Genomic DNA, 25,161 nt, shown 5'->3' on the forward strand with positions numbered 1-25,161 from the left:
GCTTGGCTTCCACCTTTCTAGGCAGTGGTCCAGAAAGTGACCCTGCAGCAGAGAACTGAGGTATATCTTCTGTGTTTTCCTTCTACCAAGGATTGGAATTCTGCAATGCCTGTTAACTGATGTCTGGAAGCAGCTGCCTCATCCATTGTTCTTCCAGCTTCATCCACATTTATGAGTCTAGTACTCCATTATAGCCAAAAGCAAAACTCAGATTCTTTAAAACTGCCTTTGAAACTATTAGCATTCTTCTTATGTACTTCCCTTGGTTTGCTTTTGTTGTTGTTGGTGGTGGTGTTTTCTTTTGTTTGCTTTTTGAGACAGGGTCTCCTTGTTATGTTACCCAGGCTGGCCTCAAACTCATGGGCTCAAGTCATCCTCCCATCTCGCCTCCCTCCAATGTGACATAGTGCCATAGTGCCTGGCTTTCACTTCAGTTATTAGAGAAGATGACTGAAATAGCTTCTCAGGAAGATGAAAACTGTAGCATCTCGAAGTATTTGTTAGAAAATGTGGATGTTTAAATTTTGTTTAACACTCTCTTCAACCCCCCCCCCACTGTCTTCTGCCACATACAATAGATCCCAAGTTGATAATATTTTAGATAGTCTAATAAAGTGAATCTAAAAAATTTTTAATTTTTAAATTTTCTGTTGAAACTTTTTTTTTGAGGGAAGGAGGGTAGTACAGGAAGCAATGGAGGGTCAGTATTAACTGCCAGGACCACTTCCTCCTACCGATGCTGTCTTCCTCTGCACTTGTATCCACGACTCCCAAGCTCCACATGGTTCACAATGGCGTGGGGTGTGTGGAGCAGAGGATTGCTACAGGGATAGCTGATAGCAGGTATTTGTAAGTAAGGTCAACTTTAATTTTAGGAAACACAACAAGGGCTTTATATATTGTAAATCCCAAATATGCAGGGTTGAGTTAGAGCAATGCTTCCTGAAAGGAACTAAAAATGTTTTATTCTTTTGTTTAAAACAATATATAGACAGTCATTACCAACACCATCCCCCAATACACATGTTGGACATAAAAGGTGAAAAGCCTAAGGAAATATGGAGGGAAAACATACCGAGGCCACATCGAGAGACTTGGACAAAGCCCTAGATCTGTAGTCTTTGCTCCTGGCTCAGCCATGATGGGCCTTAGACTTCCTATCATCTGTGGCACTTTGAAAGGCTTCTTAGCCATAATTCATCTATTTTAATCACTAAACCTCTGGTGGACTGCACTCCAGGGAAGAACCCAAGGCTGTGACATCAGTGTTCACAGCAGCCTTCCCAACCACCTGCTAATTCCTTCAGCATCAAACAAACACTGCTTGTTCACACACAGGACTCTGCCAGGCACTTTAGGAACTATTGACATTCAAAACATGCTTCCTAGTTTGAAGACTTCATAAACCATCAGTTCATCAGGTTTGTGCTTTAAAACTATATTTTGCAGGTGTGTTGATCTGGCTAGTGGCTATTACTGTTCCTAGCAACCCAAAGGAACAAACAAAAAAAAAAACACAAGATAGGGTGGCTGATTAATAATTTAATTAACTTGCATAAAGCCCTGAGAACATATCTGCTGCTGAGTAAACACTTAGATATTTGCTATTGACATTATTATTAAAATAATACTTATAGGCAAATTCTTTCTTTTTGAAAAAGAATATGTAAAATATTTAATTTTCAGTGTGGTTGATTGAATTCTTCCATGAAATGTGTTCTCGGGTAAAAGTTTTGATGAATCTTTTGTTAAAGTAAATTAAAATGGTGGTGAATAATCTTGAATAATCACCCTAAGTAAATTCAATAGAAAGGTATTTGAATTATCCATCAAACTTCATGTATTTTTAAGATCGCTTTATGAAATGATTCCTTTACTCAAAATCTACTTTGTTGTGATCAATGTTGCATACTAAGAGTCTCTTAATAAACTATCTTAATTATCTAAAAGCATGCAAAGGGGAAATGATTCACACTGTCAAATATCCCTAGTAATGATTCCCCCAACCTCCACAATATGTCCAGGAAATTCTCTATGGAAATTCTATGGAAATCTAGATTATCCAGAAAGTTCATATCTAATAGGGATGTTGTTTATTTTAATGCAGCCGGTGCCTATTATCTGAAGGAGCTTCCTGAAATTTCTGCCCATCAGTGGTTGTATATACACCCTAAATATCACATCCACTATCTTGCTATGTTGTGTCATTTACTATTCTAAGAGGAAATAGGGCGAAATCAATTTGATGCTATAATCAGAGATTGTTACAACCAAATACGAATACCTGATAAGGGCACTTCAAGAAAGGAAACATTTTAAGAATGTCCTTCAGAGGTGTTCTGCTGCCAATCATCTTTCTTCTTACTTCCAAGGTCTGGTTCATCCTCTTGTCAATTTCTGTCCAGTCCTTTTCTGTTTTCATATATTCTTGCTGAAACCAGTTAATATGTTCATCTACCTCAGAATCTAAACAAACAGATTCTTCCTGCAAAATATTTTCAAAATATCAATGAATCTCATATTTCAAGTGGCAGTTTGATATATCATGAAAACCTGAATTACAGACTGTTATTGCATGCCTTAATTATGTACTCCTAAAGGGAGCATGGCCATGTGTAATTATACTTGACCTTGACCTTGGGTAACCAAGGGAGAGTTTTAATGAAAGCAAATTAGCTCATTAGTTACTTACCATGGAATTATAATCTGAGCTCTTGACAGACCTAAAAGTTTCTTTAATTTCTATTTACTCATTTATATGGAAATCTAGATTATCCAGAAAGTTCACATCTAACAGGGATGTTGTTTATTTTAATGCATTTAATTTTAGAAGACAAAATGTTACGAAGAAATTTTTAAAACTGGTTTTTAAATTAAGGGTGTGTTATTGCTATTGCTTGTCTTTTTATTTTTAAATGACTTTTTGTAGCTGCAGAATTAGGCCATAAAATCCAAATTGAATAATATCAGCAGATTTTTTTTGTGTTGCTAAGTAATCAAACTATGTTTATGCTATAATGTGTACACTGAGTGTGGTATGAACAGCTAAGAAATACCTCACATATTCTTTTTGAAAATATAAGACAATCAGCTTTGAGGAAATTAGAAGAAAATCTTTTTAGAAAAATTAGTTGAGAGCAACTTGGCTGAACTGAACTTGAATGCAAGTCGACCAACTCCAAGCTGACCAGAATGTGAACAGTTGTTACCTGTAAATAAATGATGAAAAGATGAGAAAGAGACTAAAATGCTTTTACATCAAAACTTTTAACAGCACATTGGGGAAATGGCAGATAGGTCTAATTTCTTTGAAGTTAGGATGACTAGCAAGACATAGACCAAGAGAACAAATTCTAAGAAAATATGATTTATCAGAACAGATGAAAATGAAATTCCTACAATCTTACATGAATTTAATTAGAAGATAAAAGTTTTTTTCACAAGGAAAATCCCAATGCCTAAAGGTTCTACAGATAAATTCTACTTAACTTTGGAAACAGAGTGTTCCAAATTTATGCAGATTATTTCAGGGAATCAAGAAAGGGAAAAAGAGAGAGGGGAATGGAGAAAATAAAATGTTTTCCAACCCATTCCACTGATGCTTTTTTATTTTGGTGATGGGGATCAAACCCAGGGCCTCACGCCTGCTAGGCAAGCACTCTACTACAGAGCTACACCCCAGACCCTCTGCAAACCATTCTATAAAACCACAGTGATGTTGATCTTCAAGGTCAAAGAACAGTATGAGAGGAAAAGTACAGGTCATTCTCATTTATAAGCGAAGTTATAAATACTAGGAACAACTAACTTGGTTTTATCCCTGAACTGCAATGTTGGTTTTGAGATAGGATAGAATAACGTAGGTAGAAAGGAGACAAAAGGTGATAAAAAGAAGAAAGCTCTGTACTTGAGTTCCTCGTGCTTTTCCTCCCCAACTCAGTTCTCTGTCCCAGGCCTGTCACTCCCAAGTTTCTGGGAAATCTATACATCTGTATTCACAGTCTTAAATTTACTAGAAAATAACTTATGAAAATTGCCTTTTACACTGTTAATTAACCCACTGATACATGCATTTTTAGAATAAGTTGAAGAAAGGGAGAGATGAACCTATAATATAGGGAACTTTCCCAGTGTTAATCTGTTAATCAGATAATGCAAAAGACATCAACCTAAGGATCCTGAAAACAGCCAGATCACTGTAAATGGTCTTGTGATCACCAGCTTGATGTCATCCCCACATACCTTCTCATGCCCACTCCTCACCAAGTTTCAAAGAGAAGCCTGAGATCCCTAAAAGGACTTCTTCTTCTTAAGAAGAAGGACTTTCTCCCTTGAATGTGTACTTTCTGCTTTTCTTATATAGATCTCTGTGTGCCTCTATATCTGAAGCATGCTGAAATTCTTTCCCACCATGCATGTCAAGAATCCTGGTGCCTGGAGTTGAGGTTCTTCTCTAGGACCTCCTCTTTCTGGCTCCCATGACAGTTCAACACTAGTAAGAGCACTATATTAAACTAAAGAAAAATATGATTGTTTTACCCATTACATTTCACATGCTATCATTCTGCAATGTCAATTTAGGGACTAATGTTATAGAAGAGTTGGGGACAGAAAAGAAGTAGGTTTTGAGAAATATAGTATATTAACAGCTGTGTGATTTTACTTGGATTATCTAAATATGTTTAAACATTATATATCATATTAGCCAATAAGATGAAAAGAAGAAGCATCTTATAAAATTCAACATCCTTTTTTAATTAAAAAAAATTTGTCAAGATAAAAAGAAAATTCTAAAACTGATAAAGTTATCTACCTAAAACCTAGATCTAACCTAATTGTTTTTGCAGGGGAGGGGGACTACCAGGGATTGAACTAGGGGCACTCGACCATTGAGCCACATCCCCAACCCTATTTTGTATTTTATTTCAAGACAGAGACTCACTGAGTTGCTTAGTGCCTCACAGTTGCTGAGGCTGCCTTTGAACTGGAGATTCTCCTGTCTCAGCTTCCCAAGCCGCTGGTATTATTACAGGCATGTGCCACTGTGCCCAGCCTAACATAATTTTTGATGGCGAAATTTTAAAAGGATTCTCTTAGAATCAGAAACAAGACAAAGTTGCTCTCCTACATTCTTATTCAACCTTATGATATGAGTATGTCAGAGTAATAAAAGAAAAAATAAATGTAAGGTGTAAAATTTGGAAAAGGTAGAACAAAAATTGTCATCATTCAGAGATTATGTGATTGGGACTAGTGCTATAGCTCAGTGGTAGAGCATTTGCCTGTCGTGACTGAGGCCCTGTATTCATTCCCCAGCACCACAAAGAGAGGGAGGGATGATGTGGTAGTTTAAGATAAAACTCAAAATACTGCACGCTTAATTTATTATAACTGAGAGTTCTCCAGAGTCATGGAATACAAATATAGAAACAAACAAAATGTGATTTTTCACAATTACAAAAAACACCTATAAGGTACCTAGAAATAAAAAAATAAATGATGTGTGAGACCTTTATGAAGACAATTTCAAAATCATTAGAAAATATTAATCAGATCTAAATAAAAGGATAGGTCTACCATGTTCACAGAAAGCAGCAATATCATAAAGAAATCACTGTTTTCCAAATGGAGCTATAGATTGAACAAACTCTAGTTTCACTATCAAAAACCAAAAAAAATTTAAGAACCTCATAAACTGATCCTAAAATTTATATGAAAGATTTGAAAGCTCAAGAGTAATCAAGACACTTCTAAAGAAGAATAAGGCAGTGATGGGAAGGTATCAAGACATTTTACAGCTATGCAGGTAAGGAAAGCTGGTATTCCTGTAGGGATAGATAATTAATAGTGCAACATGGCAGAGCTTCTGACTGAGCCAGGGAGACAACAAAGATGGCATCACTAACCCCTGAGGAAAAGAGGAACTGTTTTATAAAAAGTGCAAGGAATGTTTTTATCCATGAGAGGAAAAGCTTCTTCATGGTTTAAGAACTTCAATGATAAGCAAAACTTGGGGGAAAGAAAGAAAGAGAGAGAGAGAGAGAGAGAGAGAGAGAGAGAAAGAAAGAAAGAAAGAAAGAAAGAAAGAAAATTTAAGAATGTGTCTTATCAGTTCAGGAAAGGATTTCCTAAAAACAAGAATCAACAGGAGAAATGATTGACAGATCTAACTACATTAAAACAATAAACTTATCTTTGTCAATTACAATTAAGATAATTGGCAAAGTAGTAAACTACAGAATTTATAAAAGATTCTTACAAATAAATAGAAAGAAGAGAAATTTCATGGGCCAAAAATATAAAAAAGGAGAAAACAAATATTTCATAAATTTAGAAAAAGATGATCGATTCATCCATAATAAAAATGAAAATCAGAACCAAATAGGATAGCATTTTATTCGCAACTGGTTGGGGCAGGGAAAGAAATCTGATCATAACTAATGCTTCTCAGGAGTCTTAAATGGCCATAATCATCTGAGGACAATTTGGCCTTGTCTTACAAAGTTGAATATTTGCTCACTTATATGAGCAAGCACTTCCACTCCTAAGTACAAAAAGCTTGCACAAATGCATCAAGGCACATACTGCAGCAGCATGATCCATAACAGCCCAAACTGGATTGAATCAAATGTTGGTAGACAGGAAAACGGCCACAGAAACTGTGGTTCCCTGTCACAGCAGATTATTAAGCCAAAGGGGAAATGAATAAACTCAGTTTAACTTAATAGCTTGGATGAATCTCAAATGCATTACATTGAAAAAAAGCAAGTCATCAAAACTAACATGTGGTTTTCATATCTATTAGTAAACCTCAAATGTAAGCCACACTCAAAGTGTGAATTCATGCATAGGTGACAAAATTATTTATTTAAAAAGTGGATGAATGATAAAACTCAGAGCAGTGACCACTTCTAGAGGCCAGTGATGTTGGAAAGGTAAGTGGTGAAGGAGGGGAGGGAATACAGACTCACACAATGGTACATACAGTCAGTAACCCAAATCTCAGTGTTCATTTTGTCTCATAAATTACATATATGCCACACATTATCAATTACTCTGTATATTTCAAATGCATAAAATATTAGTTTTTAAACACAAAAAAAAATATTCTATTTGTTAAAAAAATAAAAGAAACAATAAAAACTTTATATAAATAGTTTACCACTATGAAGTTAATGGAAATTCTGTAATTGCTACATTGACATTTACTACATGTGACATGTACTGATTCCCTGTACCCCCATCTCATCATGAAACTAAAGTTGTTGGGGAGTTTCTGCCTGATCAGACCTCTGGGATTAACACAATGTTCCTGGGTTGTATTACAGATTAAGAGCCCTTCATTATCAGAAGATTGTATCAGAATTCAAAATTCTCAAAATTCTCATTCTTCTAATGATTCATATATTATTAGATATATTATTAATGATTTATATATTACTAGAGCTAAAGGAATTTAGCAATTGGTTTGCTCATGCTCTCCCTTTACTCTGAACACATTCAGATCCTTAAAGGGGAAGAGAGCTTCCCAGACACAGAGATAACCAGTGATAGGGGTTCCTGAGTGTGGTCATGCTTCTCCAGAATGAAGCCTTGTTCTGAAGGCTGATTTCCTTAATAGTGCATATGGAGGTGGGAGAAGCAGTGGATGATCAATGTCTGAGTCTTCCAGAATTGCAGCTGCAAGAGTTGACTTTGCAACCTGTATACGGGGTAAAAATGGGAGTTCATAATCCACTTGAATCAAATGTATGGAATATGATATGTCAAGAGCTTTGTAATGTTTTGAACAACTAATTAAAATAACAGCAAAAAAAAAGAGTTGACTTTGATGTATCTGTCACTAAAGTATTGGGAGACATGCTCAAGAAAGGACAAAGGCATGAGGCAGGGAAGGGATCACTCCTGACCAAAGAAAACATGGAAGAGAAGTGCAGGAGTCATCAGTGGGATTTGTGATTTCAAAGGAAATCAGCATAAATTAATTAGAATATGAACTTCAGTTGCATCCTGACAAAGAGGATCCTCCATTATCACACCAGTAACATGGAAGGATCTCTACTCCAACGTCACTGTGACCTATGGCTCCCAGCATTGCTTAGAATAGCAGAGCTCAGCTCTAGGCAATTCTGAGTCTTAAGTTGACAGCTGGAACACAAATAAAGAGACAGCTATTCCTAAGGTAGATTTCTACAGAAGATGGAGACTACTTTTGAAACACTAAGACACAGCATGGTGAAAGATGTAGTTATACCTTTTTTCCCCCCAGAAATGAATAAAAACACAGACTGACTTTTATAAAAAAAACAAACATAATTTTGTTCTACATTCTATAATCTAAATAAATTAACAAAGTATCTTGATATGAAAATTTAATAATTCATATGTAAAAATCTACTTTAAAAGTCCTGCATCCAGAGACATCTGGAGTCTATAATTTCTGAACATCATTGGCAAATAATTGGTCATGTTTCCTGATAACTATGATGTTCTTTATAGTGTGTTCTCTTTCTTATTCTCTTAATTCTCCCAAGCTTGTGTGTATCTGAGCCATCCAGTATGACAGCCACTAGCCACAGGTGGCTTCTGACCAATCTAAACATAGCTGGTCCAATTTGAGATGTGTGCTGGAAACACTGGATTTCAAAGATTTAATATGCAAAAGGATAATGTAAAAAAAACAATAATTTTTATAATGATTTTATGTTGAAATGATAATATTGTAGGTATACTGAGTTAAGTAAAATATATTATTGAGATTAATTCCATCTGCTTCTTTTTTACTTTGTTTAATTCGAAGACTAGAAAATTAAAAATTACATATGTGGTTTGTATTGCATTTCTGTTTGGATACTAGGGCTTTCCTCATAGCAAATTCCAGTTGTCCCCGTCTTCAATTTTGTTGTCGTCAAGTAGACTTTGGAAATGATGCTTCCCCTGTGGAACCTGCACAGTGTCTCAGTTTAACACACAAGCATGTGTCTCAGCCAGTCAGCAGGCAAAGTTCCCTCCACACAATCTTGCCTGTGTTTCTCAGTGCACAGCTGACTCACAGAGCTTTGCAATATTAGTAAATTTGGTGCTCACTGATGGCCCTAATTACATTCTATCCAGAACATAATAAACTGTCAAAATTTTTCTTCAGTTTCTGCTGTCTTGCTCTGTTCTGAACCATGAGAGAAACATCTGTGGGAAAGGCTATAAAAATAATTAGTATTTACATAATAAATCATTGTGGGCCAGTTGTATAAAGAAAGGAACAGTAAATGCCATAAGCAAAATCTACAGGAACTTGGTTTTTGGTAGATGTTCTTAGCATTTGACCATCTAGGCAGTTTTTGTACAATATTTAATTCTGTTTTATTTCTAAACCAAAGAAAGTAACTCAAAACACTACTTCATAGCTTTCAAAGGCCTGGGGTACATATATACTGAACAAGTAGGAAAAGAGAATGTTTTAAAGAGAGAAATGAGTGATAAACTTAGTGTTAGTAATTGAACATCTGGTTGTTAGTTGGTTTACTTATTTATTTAGTAATTATTTGAAAAGCTTTGGAATACAAGGACACCCTAAAAACATTTATTAACTCCCTGTCACTGTCCTACACATCATGTAAGTTAAAAAAAAAAAAGAGAGACACAAATTGACCTCTCCAAAGAAACTGCCATAATATTCCAGCGTGTGATTGATCGGATGCATCACATAAAAATGGGGCAAAATATTAGTTTGTTTGTGCCATGTTTCAGACTCTCAGAAATGTCTTTAAAACTGAGGCCACAATGAAAATTATCTATTCCTAGATTGAAGACCTGGGGAAAGAATCTCCCAGGAAGAAAAAATAAAAACTGGGTGTTTTTCCATAAAGAAAAGTAATTTTTCCCTAAGTTTTATACATTTTTACTACAACCCATATTGTACTTCTCATAGATCTCTCACCCTACCCAAAATGCAAGAACTCAGACCCTGAGTTTACTGGAGAAGATTCCATGGTCAGCAACATCCTCAAGAACATCTCCATCACATCATGAAGCTGCACAGGGACAGAAGAATCACAGAGAAGGACCCAAAGCCAGACGACCATGGTTGGAATCCCTGGTGGCACTCGGGTTGGGCAAGACCATGCTGCTGTCCCTTATGGCCCCCAGGCCTTAGAAAAACAAATGTTCATTGTTAACACAAAGTATCCATCTTGAGGCTTTGCTCCTCCTCCTCCTAACCCATGAACATAGCTCTATCATCTGAAATGTTGTCAATGATCTCTAAAAGAGAAAGTGGGGTACTGGGGCCTTGCATACTAGGTCTGCAATGTGCATGTAACTCCTGCTCACATTTCATTGCTCAAAGCCAGTCTTGTGGCCAAGTCTAACTTCAAAGGAGTGGAGAATCACAATCCTGCTGCTTGTCCAGAGCAAAAGACCTGGCTAACTTGTTGAGCAGCAGTAGCATCCACGGTCATCTGGATTTCTCATTATGTAATATAGCTTTCCTTATAGGTTTAACCAGTTTGAGACAAAGTTTTCTGTTATTCCCAGCCCCAACCATATTAATTGAGACACCAGAACATACAATTCCCAAATTAAAAAACAAACAAACAAACAAAAAAAAAAACAGCTTTCCGGCAAACCCATCCTTCAAAAGTGAAGAAGAAATTAAGACACTCTGAGATAGATAAAAACTGAGAAACTGGGTCAGAAGCAGACCTGCCTTGCCAGAAATGCTGAATGTGGTCCTTCAGCTGAAATGAAAGAACAGTAACTCAAATTCACATGAGAAAATAAAGGGCATTGGAAACAATCATTTCATAAGATAAAGGTCAGAGACAGTACAGAGCATTTGAGACAGTGTAAATGTATTATGTGTTTGTATTTCTTTCTTTGTCTGGTCCTATTTAAAAGCCAATTTCATGAAATAATAATTACAAACCTGCGTTGAGGGGCCTGCAATTTCTAAAATGCAATTTGTATGACAGTAACAGCACAAAAGGCTGGAGACAGTGATATAGAAGCAAATTTTTATAAGCTACTATAATTAAATTGGTATTAGTCCAAACTAGATTGTTACAAACTTAGATGTCAATTATTGCTCCCAGGATAACTGCTAAAATAATAATTCAAAAAATATAATGAAAGACAAATAACAAGGGTAATTAACCTGGTACATGAAATAAATACATACTTAATGCCAAAGAATGTAGAATGGAGTAATAAAAGAAAGAGAAGAACATAAAAATAAAACCTCAAAATGAGGCAGATTGGATATTAAAATGATCTAATTTGTAGTCTATTTATAAGAGACATACTTCAGATTCAAAGACACAAATAGGTTGAAAGCAAAATGATGGAAAAAGATATACTAGGCAAGCAGTATCCAAAGGAGAAAAGAAACAGCTCTCAAACTCTCAGAGAAAAAAAAAAAAAACAACAACTTTAAAACACGAAAGTGTTCCTAGAGACAAAGGAAGAAATTTTATAATGGGAAAAGGTTACATCAGGAAGATATACCAATTATAAACTTATATACACCTACCAACCAAGCCCTCAAATCAATAAAACTAAAACAGATGAAATTGAAGGAAAAAAGATAGACAATTCAAACATAATAATTGAAGAATCCAATAATAAATACTTTAAAAATGAATCATGAAGAGAACTACTAGGGAGGTGATATTCAAGGAACTAAAAAAAAAAATGAACAACTGCTGTTTCTGGAAAAGGTAACATAAATTTTAGGTCCTTGTTTTACATCATATGAGATTATTATTATTCATCATGGATATATCATAAAATGAATAATTTAAATGATAACTCAAAAATACAGTGAAATGCATCATAAAATGAAGACTTCTTAGAAAATGAAATTTTAAAAAAACAACTGTGAGAAAACATTTGATAACACTAAATTACTGATTTTTAAAAAACAAATCAAATTTAGATTAAACTAACAAAGGTAAAATAATCTATGTAAATAAAGGTCCTGTCCCTAAGATTTGGGAACTGTACTTTCTGAACATCATCAGCAAATAACTGATCATAAACCAACTAGATAACAATTAAAAGTCTCCAAACTGAGACAATTCCACTGAGTTAGAAAAACAAACAAACAAACAAACAAAAAACAGAAGGGGCTGGAAGTAGGGCCCAGTGGTAGCAGTGGTAGAGCATTTGCCTAGCAAGCACAAGGCCCTACGTTTAATTTCTAACACTGAAAAAATAAAAAAGGAAAGAAAGATAACATAGAAAAAAAGAAGCAAATCTGTAGCTGAAACTTCAAAGTCCTTCCTGTACTGCTCAGGAACACATTTTTCACCAAGCATCCAATTTAGAGTGAATTTACCCCATAAAGACAGAATATTTTCAAAAGAGATGAACAGGTCAACCATGAATTTGAAGAGCTAGGTATCTAAAAAATAAAATCCATTGTGTTTTAGGGAATTTTGGAAGGACCTCTGGCTATTGTCAAATCCAACTTATTTCCTGAGAACAAAAAAGTTTATGATAATAGATTGAGAGTGCTACTGGCTGAAAGGGATTTTTGTGACTAAGAAAAGAACATGCATACATTAGTCAAAAAAAAAAAAAGATATTAAGGAAGAATTGAAACATTTCAAAAAGTATGTCTACATGTTTATGCTTCAATGTGGCATTTGGTAGAGACCTGAGAGAAAGGTTAAATGAATCCACTGGGTGAAGGAGGAACCAAGACCAAGAAATGAGGAGCATCAAGCTGAGAATAATGTCCACACTCCAAGTTCTGGTGCCCCATGCATATCAGAAACCACCGTCCTAGGGACATCTCCTATTCCAGAGTCAGGACAAAAGGAGCGGAATCCTTCCATCAGGCCCTCTCCATCTCATCACAGCCAATCCTCCACAAGAGTAAGACAGAACACTTCCTGATGCTTCTCACACTGGCAGATGCTCAAAACCTTCTTTTGGTCCACCTATGTGTAGCACCCCTAGTCTGGGTTATTTCTTCTGCAAGAAGAAAGATGCTACAAAGAAGTCCTGGGTACTTGTTCATGAGAAGATGACCCGTTGTCTTTCCCCTTATTCTGAAAATGAGAATGAGCCTACCCAGAATGCTCTCCACTGACGGGCTACCCTGATGCAGCATGCCCTCCATGATAATCCAGACCACCCTTAGTGATACTAAGTAATAAACATAAAAGAGTAAAGTGCAAAGTGGAATGGCATAAGAAGAGACTGACAGACCAACGGAATAAGAGAATTGCCAGGACACACCCAGCTCTATTAATAAATAATAAAGGGACACCATAAACCAATGAGAAAATGATGGATTGTTTTGTTATTGGTGTACAGAAAGCAGTTCACTATGTAGAGGTCCCTATTTAATATAAAGATAGATTCCAGATGAATTAAATATCTGAACATGGAAACTAAAATCATACACTTAGAGTAGGAGAGCATCCTTGTGGCTTAGGGCATGGGAAAGACTGCTTCCTACAAAGACTGCTTCCTTTTTCCTGTATTAACAAGAAAAAGATGCCAACCCATTAGAAAATGGGCAATAGACTTAAAGAGATAATTTTCTATAACAAATTCAAAAGGCTAACACATATGTGAAGAAATGCTGGTTCATTAATTATCCAGGGAAATGCAAATCACAAGAATGAGATTATACTTTATACCTATTAGTCTTGGCAAAGTTTTGTAGGTCAGAAAATGCCAAGGGTTTGTGGAAATACAGGGGTATGTGCTGCTGTGGGAGTGAATCTAGTAAAGGCATTCTGGAGGTAACTGGTCACATTAAGTCTATGCACGCTTTGTGTCCCCATCAGTTCACTTCTGGATGTATAGTCCAAAGTGATAACTCATCACCCCATAACCAGATAAGTATAATGGTATTCTCTGGAGTGCAGTTTGTACTGGGGAAGAACAGCACTTGAGGCCAGGAGTACTTCATACTGCTTAGAATCAATGAACTAGAGACTTACAGAGCAACATGAGTGAATCTTAGAAAGAGTTTGGTTTTTAAAAAAGTGAAATAGATGAGCTATAGGATACCATTCACATTAAATCAAATGTATAGATACCTAAGTGACAGTACATCTTTTGGAGCACTGGCAAAGAACCAGACACATATGAAATGTTTAGAATGGTTGTTCACAGCAGAGGTGGAGCGGGAGGAAGGCAGAAAAGAATGGGGATAAAAATTGATAGATAAAGCAAGAGAAAATCCTAACAGAGGACAGTGATAATGTGCCATGAAGTGAGGAGTTTGATTCACTTAACTTTAATTAACCTGAGATGTTTTACAAAATTTACTACTATATAAAGGAATCTAGTACATTGGGATCAGCTCCACACAATTCCTGTGAGGTTTTGAAGCTAATGTTTTCATCATTTAAACAAGATAATGTCATCAACTTACAAAATTACTGAAACTAAATCTACTGTTTTGAAAACCGAAATATGTCTCTTTATAAATATATAAAGATGTGGATAATAAAAAGGCAATTTAGAAAAGGAAACAGATTTATCAATTCACAGGGCTACATATTATTTGGACCTAATTCATTTGTACCTGTTTGCTCACTCATGGTATATTTTCATTGCTCTGTGCTTTTTTTCTATGTTTCAATTTGTTTCCTTTTACACTAAAAGTCAATGCATAAGAAGTGATGGTACAGTTATGCACTAATTGCACAAGCATATGAGCAGCAACAAGGGGTCTGGGAATGAAAAGGCTCTGCATGTGCATAAGTGTTGGTGGGGGTGGGGGTGGGGGGGATGGGAGGTTACTGGGGATTGAACCACTTAGCTATATCCTCAGATTCTTTTATTTTTAATTTTGGGACATCGTCCCAATAAGTTGCTGAAGCTGGCTTCAAACTTACTATCCCCCTTTAGCCTCCAGAGTAACTAGGATTATGGGTGTGCACCACTGCACCCAGCTTAGAAAGGCATTTTTAAGCACTGAAAAATAACCAGCATTTTGTGGGACTGTGACTAGTCTAGCCACCTGTGTAACATCGTGAAATTGTTTTTAGCAGTGGGATAAAAGGAACCAGCCACACTGACTCACAGATGTTGCTCTGGCATTTCAGATGATCTGGGCTTTGTAGCCAAACAGAAAGCAGAGCTAAACTCACAAGAGATTCTGGAAGGTAGAGGGTTGGGTACAAAAAAAAAAAAAAAAAAAGTGTGGCTCAGAGCCAGACAAGTACTGCAGTATTTTGGGTTACCTATGGAAGCCCACATCACAAAACTAAAATCCCTACCTTCCTTCACTGTGACATCTATTTTCTTTCATCCTCCCACCAAAAGGACAAACAACAGCAGAAATAGAACAACTACCACCACCACAACAAAAACTAGTTAAAATCTCTTTTCCTTCCATATCCCTTCTCAAGATCTTCCAGCTGGCCCAACCCACTTCTCTGCCTTTGAAGGCACAGACACAGACCACTGCTTCCTGGTTATGTCAACATTTTTCATCTCTGTAGCACATGAAATTTTTTTCCTATGGAAAAATTGTGCACAGACAAGGAATTTTAAAAGATGTAAGAGTTGCCCAAGGGTGTCTTAATCTAAGCAACTTTTATCTTCAGAAATCTTCAGACATTAAAAAAGGAGCTATCAGAAGAAGGTCAAAATGGAGATTGAAAGAAATTTAAGCAATCAGACTGGAGGATAGAATTCCTTGAGTAAACCAGGCACAGTGCCTCAGGTGAGTCCCTCCCCTACTTGGGAGGCTGAGGCAGCAAAATTACAAGCTGGCGGCCAGCCTGAGTAATTAAGGAGATCCTGTCTCAAAATAAAAAAAAAGTTGGAGATGTGACTTAGTGATGGAGTATTTGCCTAATATGCCCAAGGCCCTAGGTTCCATTCCCAGTACCAGAAAATACAATTCCGTGAGGTAAATTCAAAGTATGGGAGTCTCTCACTCCCACTATTCCCGGTGCTCATACATTTGCTTTAATCACCAGGGAAGGTACAAAATACACGGTTTCTGTAATATTTCAGTATACATTGTTTTCCATCCTTTAATGTTTTTGGCTTTGTAGAACATGAGATCATAAACAGGCTACAGACATGAAAGAATCAGCAATTTGCAGCTTCATTTATAAAGGAGGGAAAGTAAATCCTTCCAATTGTATTTGTTTGCCAGGAAAAATGTTGTCTCTCTAGATCTGAAAAATGGCTAATTTCTTTTTTTAGCTCAGCTGACAGGAAGGTACAAACTAGATTCTATTGCAACTTAACATCTAACCCTGATATATTCAATTCCTTGTTCTTTTTGAAGCAAAGACCCCTATGTGGGTCTCAGCAGGATTTATCCTAGGATTTAGGCTCATCTGGAGGACTAGAAGGGGCAAACTGGAAAGTCTACAGCTCCTTAGGCACGTTTTAAGAAGGAACAGAGTGTAAAAACTGGTTCAAAGATGATGGATGTATCAACAAAAGAGAAGATGCTGGACCAGTAGGTAGGGGAAGGCCAGCATGGATTTCTGTGCGAACGCGTATGACCTATTGCCTCCCTAGATCCTGAGACTCAAGGCCACCTGACCTCTACAATGCTTGAGTATTAAAACTTGCTGATGCAGTAAGGTTGTCAAGAAGATGCAGTGTGTTACAGAAGGATAGGGTGGGAAATCATTTCAGGTCCCAGAACTCAAGGGCTAGTTCATGTTCTTTGAAGGCTATAACAAAATGACTATGAGATCTTCAATAGTATTCTTGCTAAAAACTGTTTTTGACACTTCTCTTTTAGAAATATGACTTACATTCTTAACCACACAAACCATTGTTTTTAATAGGTTCCTGACCACACCTCAAATCTTAAAAGTTATCTAATTTTGTTGCAATGATTTTAAATGCTATTTTTTAAAATTATTATTCCTTAATCAACCAATGAGTCAAAGTTGTCAGAACATTTAAGGATTCAATCTTACTTTTATCTGGACAATTTTAATTTCATCAAATCTTATATCAGCAAGAGATTTCCTTGTCTGGCCTCTTCGGTGTCCAAATTTGCACTTATTTTTTATTACTTGTTCATCATCTTCTATGGGTCTTCGGACATATTTAAAACGATCTTTGAGGGCTCGTTTCCATAAAAACTGCATAAAATAACAAAGCAAGCCAGTTAATCCTAGGAGCTTAGAATAATTCCATATAAACAATAAAATATTCACCTGTGATTCTTGGGCTTGAAATTATTTTCATATCACAGTAACAGAAGTGATGTACCTATTCTTTGATTTATCCTTACAATAGTCTTGTGACATTGCAATACAAATTATAATCCTTAAATTATAGCTAAGGAAATACAATCAGAGAAAAAACTATTTTCTTAGGAACAAATGGGGATGTCATTGAGATAACATTAGACAGTGTTTGGCTTTTGGATCTTGCCATTCCTGGATTTACGGCTCAAGTTCCAATAAGAGTATTTTCTGCCCTTCAGAAAGCACTGTGACCTATGTTGGGAAGACCCAGGATTGAGTATTATCTCTAATACAAGTGACTTTCAACAATTAAACCCCTGTAGCTTTTGTTCTTTGACTATAAAATGGAACAATAAGAGCTGTTCTCAACTGTACTGGGTTTTTAAAAAATATTTTTAGTTGTAGATGGACACAATATATTTATTATTTATTTATTTAGTGCTGAGGATTGAACCCAGTGCCTCACATGTGCTAGGCAAATGCTCTACCACTGAGCTACACCCCCAGCCCCTGTACTGGGGTTTTAAGAGAATCAAATGTATAGCTACTCATTGAAGGTATTTATAAACTGCTGATCATAAAACCCTGGGACAGACTGGCCAGGAGAGCTGCAGGCTGAAGCTGGGGCTGGCTTCAGTACAGATTGGGTTCCTGGGTACATGTGCATCAGAGATGTTTATTACCTCCCACAGGCCTGTGGTCTCTGCTGTAGCTGACATATAATAGCAGAGAAATAATAGATGGCTTATATTTCTCTTAGCCCTGAAATATAAACTAGAACAAATACATTTGTTTCTCATACTTCCTACAGCTCTGAAGGGCCTCTACACCTGCTAAACCTGGCAGAAAATATTATTGCAATCAAGTGCTAGGACATTGTTGAATTGCCAACTTCTTTTTCCTAGCTTCTCCCATCTCTCCTTATTAATTGGTAAGAAGAAAAGAAGAACCAATTGAGCACAATTAATGAGTATTCAATCAATGAGTATTTACTAAGCATAGATACCTTTGGTGGACAGACTCAGTAGAAAATATTTGTGGTATAGCATAGTCATCCCTTTTCTCTACACTTTTCCAACTAGAGGACATGAAATTTCTACATTGATACAGTTCTCCTAATCACTCTGAAATTTTTTTTTAAAAGAAGTCCTGAAATTATGGGCCTGTTGTGACACATGAGGCAAACCACAGCATCAAAGCAGATCTTTGTTCAGTATTTTAAATCCAAAATATAATCATTAGAAAACATTTGGACAAACACAGAATGTAGACCATCTGACACAACAAGTGGACTACATTTGACCAAAAAGTAAATGTCAGTAAAGACAAAAATGGTTAGAAACACTGTCCTAGGCAAAATTAAATAAGTATAATAGCCATATGCAATGCATAATCCATGATTAGGTTTTATAGCAAAAAAAATCTACTTTAAAAAATATTTTTGAATAATTAGAGAAATAGCAATACAGATTACATGTGATATTACACAATTATTTTAATTTTCTTAGGTGCAAACTGCATAATGGTTATGTAGAGAATTGTTCTTATACTTTTAAGATATACACTAAGGTATTTAGAAATCACATCTGTAACTTGCTTTTAAATGCTCATCTAAAACAAACATGAGAGAAGAATCGAAAGTGTGGCAAAATGTTAATAGCTAATTAACCGAGATTAGTTTTTCTTATTTTTTTCCCCCAGTACTATGGATTGAGCCCAGGGATGCCATTAAATATGCTAAAATGCACAGTGCCAGACGACAACTCCCACCACAAAAATTATCCAGCACTAAGCGTTAATAGTGTGAAGGCTGAGAAACCTTGATTTAGTTGAAGGGTATATGGTATCACCACAGCATTCTAATTATGTGCAGATATGAAATTTTTCAAAATGAAAAGTTGAAAATAAAATTAGCCCTAAAAGTAATCAAGTGCCTACTTTCTCCCCACCCCCTCCACAAAACGTTCTTAAATTTTTTCTATACTTTGCAATGTAACACTTGTGGGGAGAATCTGAGTAAGCACCCATCCATGTACCAGTTTCCACTTCTCTATTTCTATACTTCTAAGTGTGAAAATAGTGGCCACAACCTGCTAAGCAATTTTCCTTGTCTCTTTCTCAGTTAACCATCTTTAGTTAATGCCACTGGGAACAGATGTGGGTAAAATGCACTTCAGAGCAAAGTAAGCACTGTTTATTACTCTGTGCATGTCTCACTTTGATAACCATAAAAGTAAAGGTCAAAATGTAATTGGAGAGATATGGATTTGCTTATATATGTGCAAAGATTCTCTGGAAGGAATCTTTAATAACATTGGTTCCTTCTGGATAGGATAGCTAAGTGGCTGGAAAACCAGGGTAGGGACTATTCTATCTTTTTGAAACTTTTGAATTTTGAACTAGGTAAATGTATTATTTATTCAAATAGAAAATTTCAATTATTTTAAAAATTCAACCATAGTCATCTCTTGGTATCCACAGAGGATTGGTTCAGTAGCCCATGGCAGACACCAAAATCTACAGGTAATCAAGTCTCATATAAAATGGCATAGTATTTGCATATAACCTACGCACATCCTCCACTACTTTAAATCATCTCTGCATTACTTGTAATACCTGTTCCACTGTAAATGCCATGTAAACAATTGTTTTATTGTATTGTTCAGGGAATAATGACAAGAGAAAAAGTTTGTACCTGTTTGGTACAGATACAACCATCATAAGCCTAATTACAAAGCACAGTATTCAAGGTTTGTTGAATCTGAGGAGGTGAAATCTGTGAACGTGGAGGTCTGACTGTATTTCTATACACAGTAGCACTGATATCGATACTAATTCAAGATATAGTTCCTGTATTTTGAATGTCAAAGGAATGCTGAGATTTGATTTTGTCAACCATATTGCAATGACTACAATGTTAAGACCCCAGGGTTTTGATGCATTATTTTTTTTTTATTTTAGAGAAACTTTTGGTAACTTTATAGTGTGTTTTATAGGTAGCAGCATATTTTAGAAAAGATGGCATCCTAGAAGCAAGGATTCCTGAATTCTAGTCTTGGCTTTACAATTTTACAGTTTCTAGATGGGTGCTAAAATATGTTTAAGGCCTTCTATCATTCCAGAAAATCTATGATTTTATTCATTTATAATGAAACACATTCTGAAAATATGAAATGAAAGGAAGGAAGAAAGGGATGGAGGGAGGAGAGGAAGGAAGGGGGATAGAGAGAGAAAGAAAAGAAAACATTCAAGTAAGCAAGCAAAGGCCTTAAATGATGTTGGCATGTATCTTTTTTGTTCAATTTGAAACTAATTGCTTAAACCCTATGTCTTTAAGAAAGCACAACCAAAAAAGTACTTTCTGACAGCCCAGACATGGTAAGATACAGGAAGACATATATCTTACTTAGCTATGATTACCACTGTATATACACATGTCATATAGAAATACAGGGATAGTAGTAGGTTTTTATGTACACAGAACTTATTTCCCTATAATTGTTTATTAAATCATATACTGCTAGTGCATATCATAAGCACTCAACCTTTTATTATAATCTAAATATTTTTAAATGTATAGTCCACTAGTACTAAGTATTTTTATACTGTTGTACAACAAAGATTCCAGTCTTTCAAATTCAAGAATCAGGCAGATACAGAAAGTTGGGTTTGTACTGAGCAGCTGTTCTCAACCCTGGATATACATTAGAATAATTTGGGGGACTTTAAAAATTACTCATGTCAGGGCCATATCCTCAGAGCCATTAAACCAAAAAAATCTCTGGGTCTCCTGAGGTGCAGTCAGAGTTTAGAACTGCTGCCCATATATCTTGGGGTGTCAAGACACTGGAGTTTTGATAGGGCAGGTGAGATAGGCAAGCAAGGCCTCCAAGCAGACAACTTCCCCACTGGCTCTAATCAGAGGGCAAGAGACAATTGGTTGATGACAGCCACGACACAACGACACATGTCATCTCCTCTCCTTCCTAGAGGGTCACATAGGAGCTCCCAGACTGCTTTAAGAGAGGGACAGAAAGATGATGATGGGCAGACAAAGGAACACAGATGAGGCAGAGACAGAGAAGTTATCACAGGGAGGTGACAGAGGAGAGGAGGAAGAGAATACAAGAAAGAAAGAAATAGGGACAGTCAGAAAGAGAGAGAACCAAAGGGGAAAGAATATCAGAATCTAAGTGGACAATACAGGCTATTATCTTAAGATGGACTCAGATGAACAGGTTGGTGGTGCCATGTCATTACTTACAAAGCCACAGCCATCCTCGTCCAGGAAGGGGTGGGCCTGCAGCAGGGCGTTGACCACATCATTGTATTGCTGTGTGGTGGGATACCTGTTCATAACAGGGATAAATAGCTTTCATTTTTAGCAGTCCATATTCAAGAGGAGTCTAAGTTGCACTGACTCCTCTTCAAATCTTTCTATAGAACAAAATAGACATTCAACTGTTGGCATGTTAGACTTAGATCCCGTATGTCACTCAAAATCTGAAGAGACCTCATTGCAAGTGAGTTCTACACTATTCCAAGGCAGATCCTCCCCCAAACCAGCAAGTTTTCCCTGTTATCACTTACAGTGAACCTTCCAGATACTTAGTCATGTCGGCCTGGAGAAACTCAATGATCCTTATCCTCATGCTGTGATCTGGACATTTCTGCTCTGCTAACATGCATTTGACATCATAGGGAAACTCTGGCAAAATGTAGGATTTGGACCACTGTAATGCTTTATTCCTTGCTAGAACATGTTTCATATTTCTTCTGTGAAATGAAAACACACAAGAAATGAAATTCTAATCCAAACATATATGCTATTTATTAGTTCTCTACACCCTGAGAACTAATGCTTTAAACAAACTTCCTGAGGCCTAAATATATGAAGTCATAAATTCATCATACATCCATTCATCTACCCACAAATTTTGGAAGTCTGTCTTTTCTTTGCCTTTACACACACATAAGTACTTGTAGTTCTGGAAAAATGAGTCATAATAATATAGATTTTAGAGAAAAGCCTAAAGTTGGAAAGAATGTTAACCCATATATTTTGAAGGGGTAACAGGTAAAGCATAGCTCAAAACTGAACAAGCTATCTAGCAGAAAGAAAAGAAGTTGCAATTCAGTAAAGTAAATGAAACCCACAATAAATTAGTCTTCACACCCGATTAAGAAAATTCTAATTTATTCCATCATCATTTATAGTGAAATATAAGGTCCACTTAATTTAGTTGGTCTTTGGCCATCTTAATAAGATGAACTTAGTTTTTTAGTTAAAAAAATAAGTGTATCAGAGATATTCTGATTCCATTCACATGACAGCTCTACAAAACAGGACAGAAAATTATAACTACAGAAAGCAGATCAGTGGTTGCCTGAGGCTAAGGATGGCCCAAATGGATTGTGACAATGGTGGCGTGGCCACCTAAATTGATGGAAATTAACTGTCTGTACCCTTTAAATGGGTGAATTTTATGTTATGGAAATTAAACATCGATTAGGCTGTTTATAAAATCAAATATCAGAACCACTTTAAAACCTTATAGTGAGTGGGTGATCTTGAGTGGGTATAAAGAAGAATCTAAAGTAAAATTTCTAAGCAGCAGTTAATCAAAAGCACTAGAACACTGTCAACCTATTCCATTAATAAGATTGATTGGGATGGAAGGGACGGGCATAGTCGCATGCCAAGTTGAAGACAACAGAGAAATTTCTTAAATTAGCCTAAGTAGGTTACTTTTCTAATGATGATGCAGTTCTTAGAAGTTCAAACAAAATCCAGATGAGCTTTGAAAAGTCAGGCTTCTTTGAGCATTTTAGGTCACCCTTTGTAAGAACACAGGAGTTATAATGGACTATGGGGAATGAAGCAAGCAGGACAAAACACTTTCATCTGTTTTCATGGTAAGTTCCTTTGGCCTTCTCCTGGTTGGCAGTTACTATATCAGTGGTGAAAAAAAATCATAAAAGAAGCACATAAGTAATTTAATACTGGATTTATAACAACAACAGATAATTCTCAGACATAAATCTCTGCTTCAGTCCAAACGATTTGCCAGTGTATTTCTCTCATTTCATTAGTTCATTCAACCAATGTGCATCAGGAGTCTACTATGTGGCAGCTACTCTCCTACAGGCCATTTTCAACTACACATTTATTATTTTTTTCCTTATTTTTTTCTTCTATGGCCAAATTATCTCTCCCTTATCTGTGAGACCAAGGGTTATAAAATAAAGGCAATTTTTTGTTGGCAGTGTTTCGTGCCTTCCCTGGAGTTTAAAAAAGGTGATTTAACTAGGCAGATGTTGAACTTGGTTTAGTATGTTTCAGTGTCTATATCCTTTTCCCCAGTGGATTTCAAGCAGCTAAGCTAGTTGCAAGCTTATTTTAGGCTTTGAGGTTACTTTCACTCACTTCACACCACATAATAGGTATCTTTGATATTCTGATATTATAAAATAGAGCTTGGTACAATTTTTATCTGTTATATATATTTTTTTCTATAAGTCTTTTCAACATTATGATAGGGACTATAACACATGGGATTATTTCTACCAAACACCTAGAATGTAGCTAGAAACACAGGATCTATTAAAAACAGATACTTTCATTATGCTCCAGATGAGTTACTAGACATAGAGGCATTGAATTTTCCTTTTCTTTACATTAAAACAATATAGCAATATTCTGAAAGTGGCTATAGTCCAAACTATGCCAACTAATATAAGTCAAAATGAGAATTACACAATAAAGGTGACTCATCAAACTAATAATACATTCTGATTTGGAAGCAGATAAACTGTAGGTGTAATCATTTTCATCCGAAAAATTTAATTTGCATTGGAATTTTTAAAAAATCCTTTATTGTGTTGTTAAAATTATTCATAATATCCTTAAAAAGTTAGAGTTGGGCAGAGTGCCAACAGAAGTCACTCTAAAATAAGAGCAAGGGCAGAAAGCACTCTCAAATTCAGAGGACATTAATATTTCTGCTCCCACCTCAAAGCCAGGGTCTTTGGAAAAAATCACCACCACAAAACCACAGATCTCTAATTCAGTGAATTTCAATATTGGGTGCACAATAAAGTCAACTGGAAAGCTTTGAAAACATGTTAATTCCTAGGACTGACCCCAGTCTAAATGAATCAGTCTACTACTTACTAAACACTCAGTTTATATGAGTAATAAAAGTTTATAGCCTAAATAAAATAAAACTTAGAGTTAAGCTGACAATTTGATAATTGGCAGTATCATCACATTTAAAACATTTTATTGACTATTGACAAATGTTTATGTATTTATGGGGTCAAAGTGAAGCTCTATGATATATCTATACATAATATGCAACTATTGAATCAAGCTAATATATTTGTCACCTCAGATTCTTATTATTTCTCCTTTCTAACTGAATGAAGCATTATACCCTTTGATCATGCCTCAATGTTTAAAAAGAATGATGGGGGTTTTCATGAAAAAGTTCAATGTTGACTCTCCAACTTTGTCTTACTATTAAAAGAGTAAACAATCATTTGATTTTTCTGCTCCAAAAGAGCAAACAGTATGATCCAGTGGGGGTTCTCAAAGGATAAGGAACATGGTCCTGTTAAGAAACAGGTCCAGTTGAGTGCCAACTCACTCAGGAAAAATCTGAATGCACAGAAGAACACAAGTTGAGTGTTGGCAGGGAGCAGAAGAGACTCAGATGCTACTTGAGAGAAGAGCTATATTTTTACATTGTGCATGCAACATTGCTTAATAAAGTGATATGTAATGATTTTTGCTGCAGGAATGAATGAGGTAAGCTGGAAGTCATAGGTTACCCAGCAGGCTCTATTTTCTCTGGCAGTTTTGGACATTTCAGTGGTTTCTTAACTGCATTCACTATCCCAGTAATCCAACTCCCTATTTCAACCCTAAATATGTCCCTCATATCAGCCCCATCCTGCTCTGACTTAA

The 25,161-nt window shown here is 36.0% G+C and overlaps 1 protein-coding gene across 5 annotated transcripts in view; it reads right to left on the minus strand.

Moving 5' to 3' along the window:
* Window positions 1-25,161, minus strand: part of Samd3 (sterile alpha motif domain containing 3) — a 47,758-nt gene that overhangs the window by 6,460 nt on the left and 16,137 nt on the right. For 4 of the 5 annotated variants that reach the window (XM_046449302.1, XM_058581160.1, XM_046449316.1 and 1 more), the window contains 5 exons: window positions 21,783-21,968; window positions 21,457-21,541; window positions 16,917-17,084; window positions 3,057-3,209; window positions 2,285-2,485 (listed from right to left, as the gene is read on the minus strand). In XM_046449302.1, the coding sequence (XP_046305258.1) occupies window positions 2,285-2,485; window positions 3,057-3,209; window positions 16,917-17,084; window positions 21,457-21,541; window positions 21,783-21,968 (793 nt within the window). The remainder of the gene's footprint in view (window positions 1-2,284; window positions 2,486-3,056; window positions 3,210-16,916; window positions 17,085-21,456; window positions 21,542-21,782; window positions 21,969-25,161) is intronic. The other variant, XM_046449322.1, reaches the window with a different exon arrangement.

This window comes from Marmota monax, unplaced genomic scaffold (assembly GCF_021218885.2).
Source record: "Marmota monax isolate L192 unplaced genomic scaffold, Marmota_monax_Labrador192_F-V1.1 WCK01_AAM20220418_F8-fsc00030, whole genome shotgun sequence".
Lineage (NCBI taxonomy): Eukaryota > Metazoa > Chordata > Mammalia > Rodentia > Sciuridae > Marmota > Marmota monax.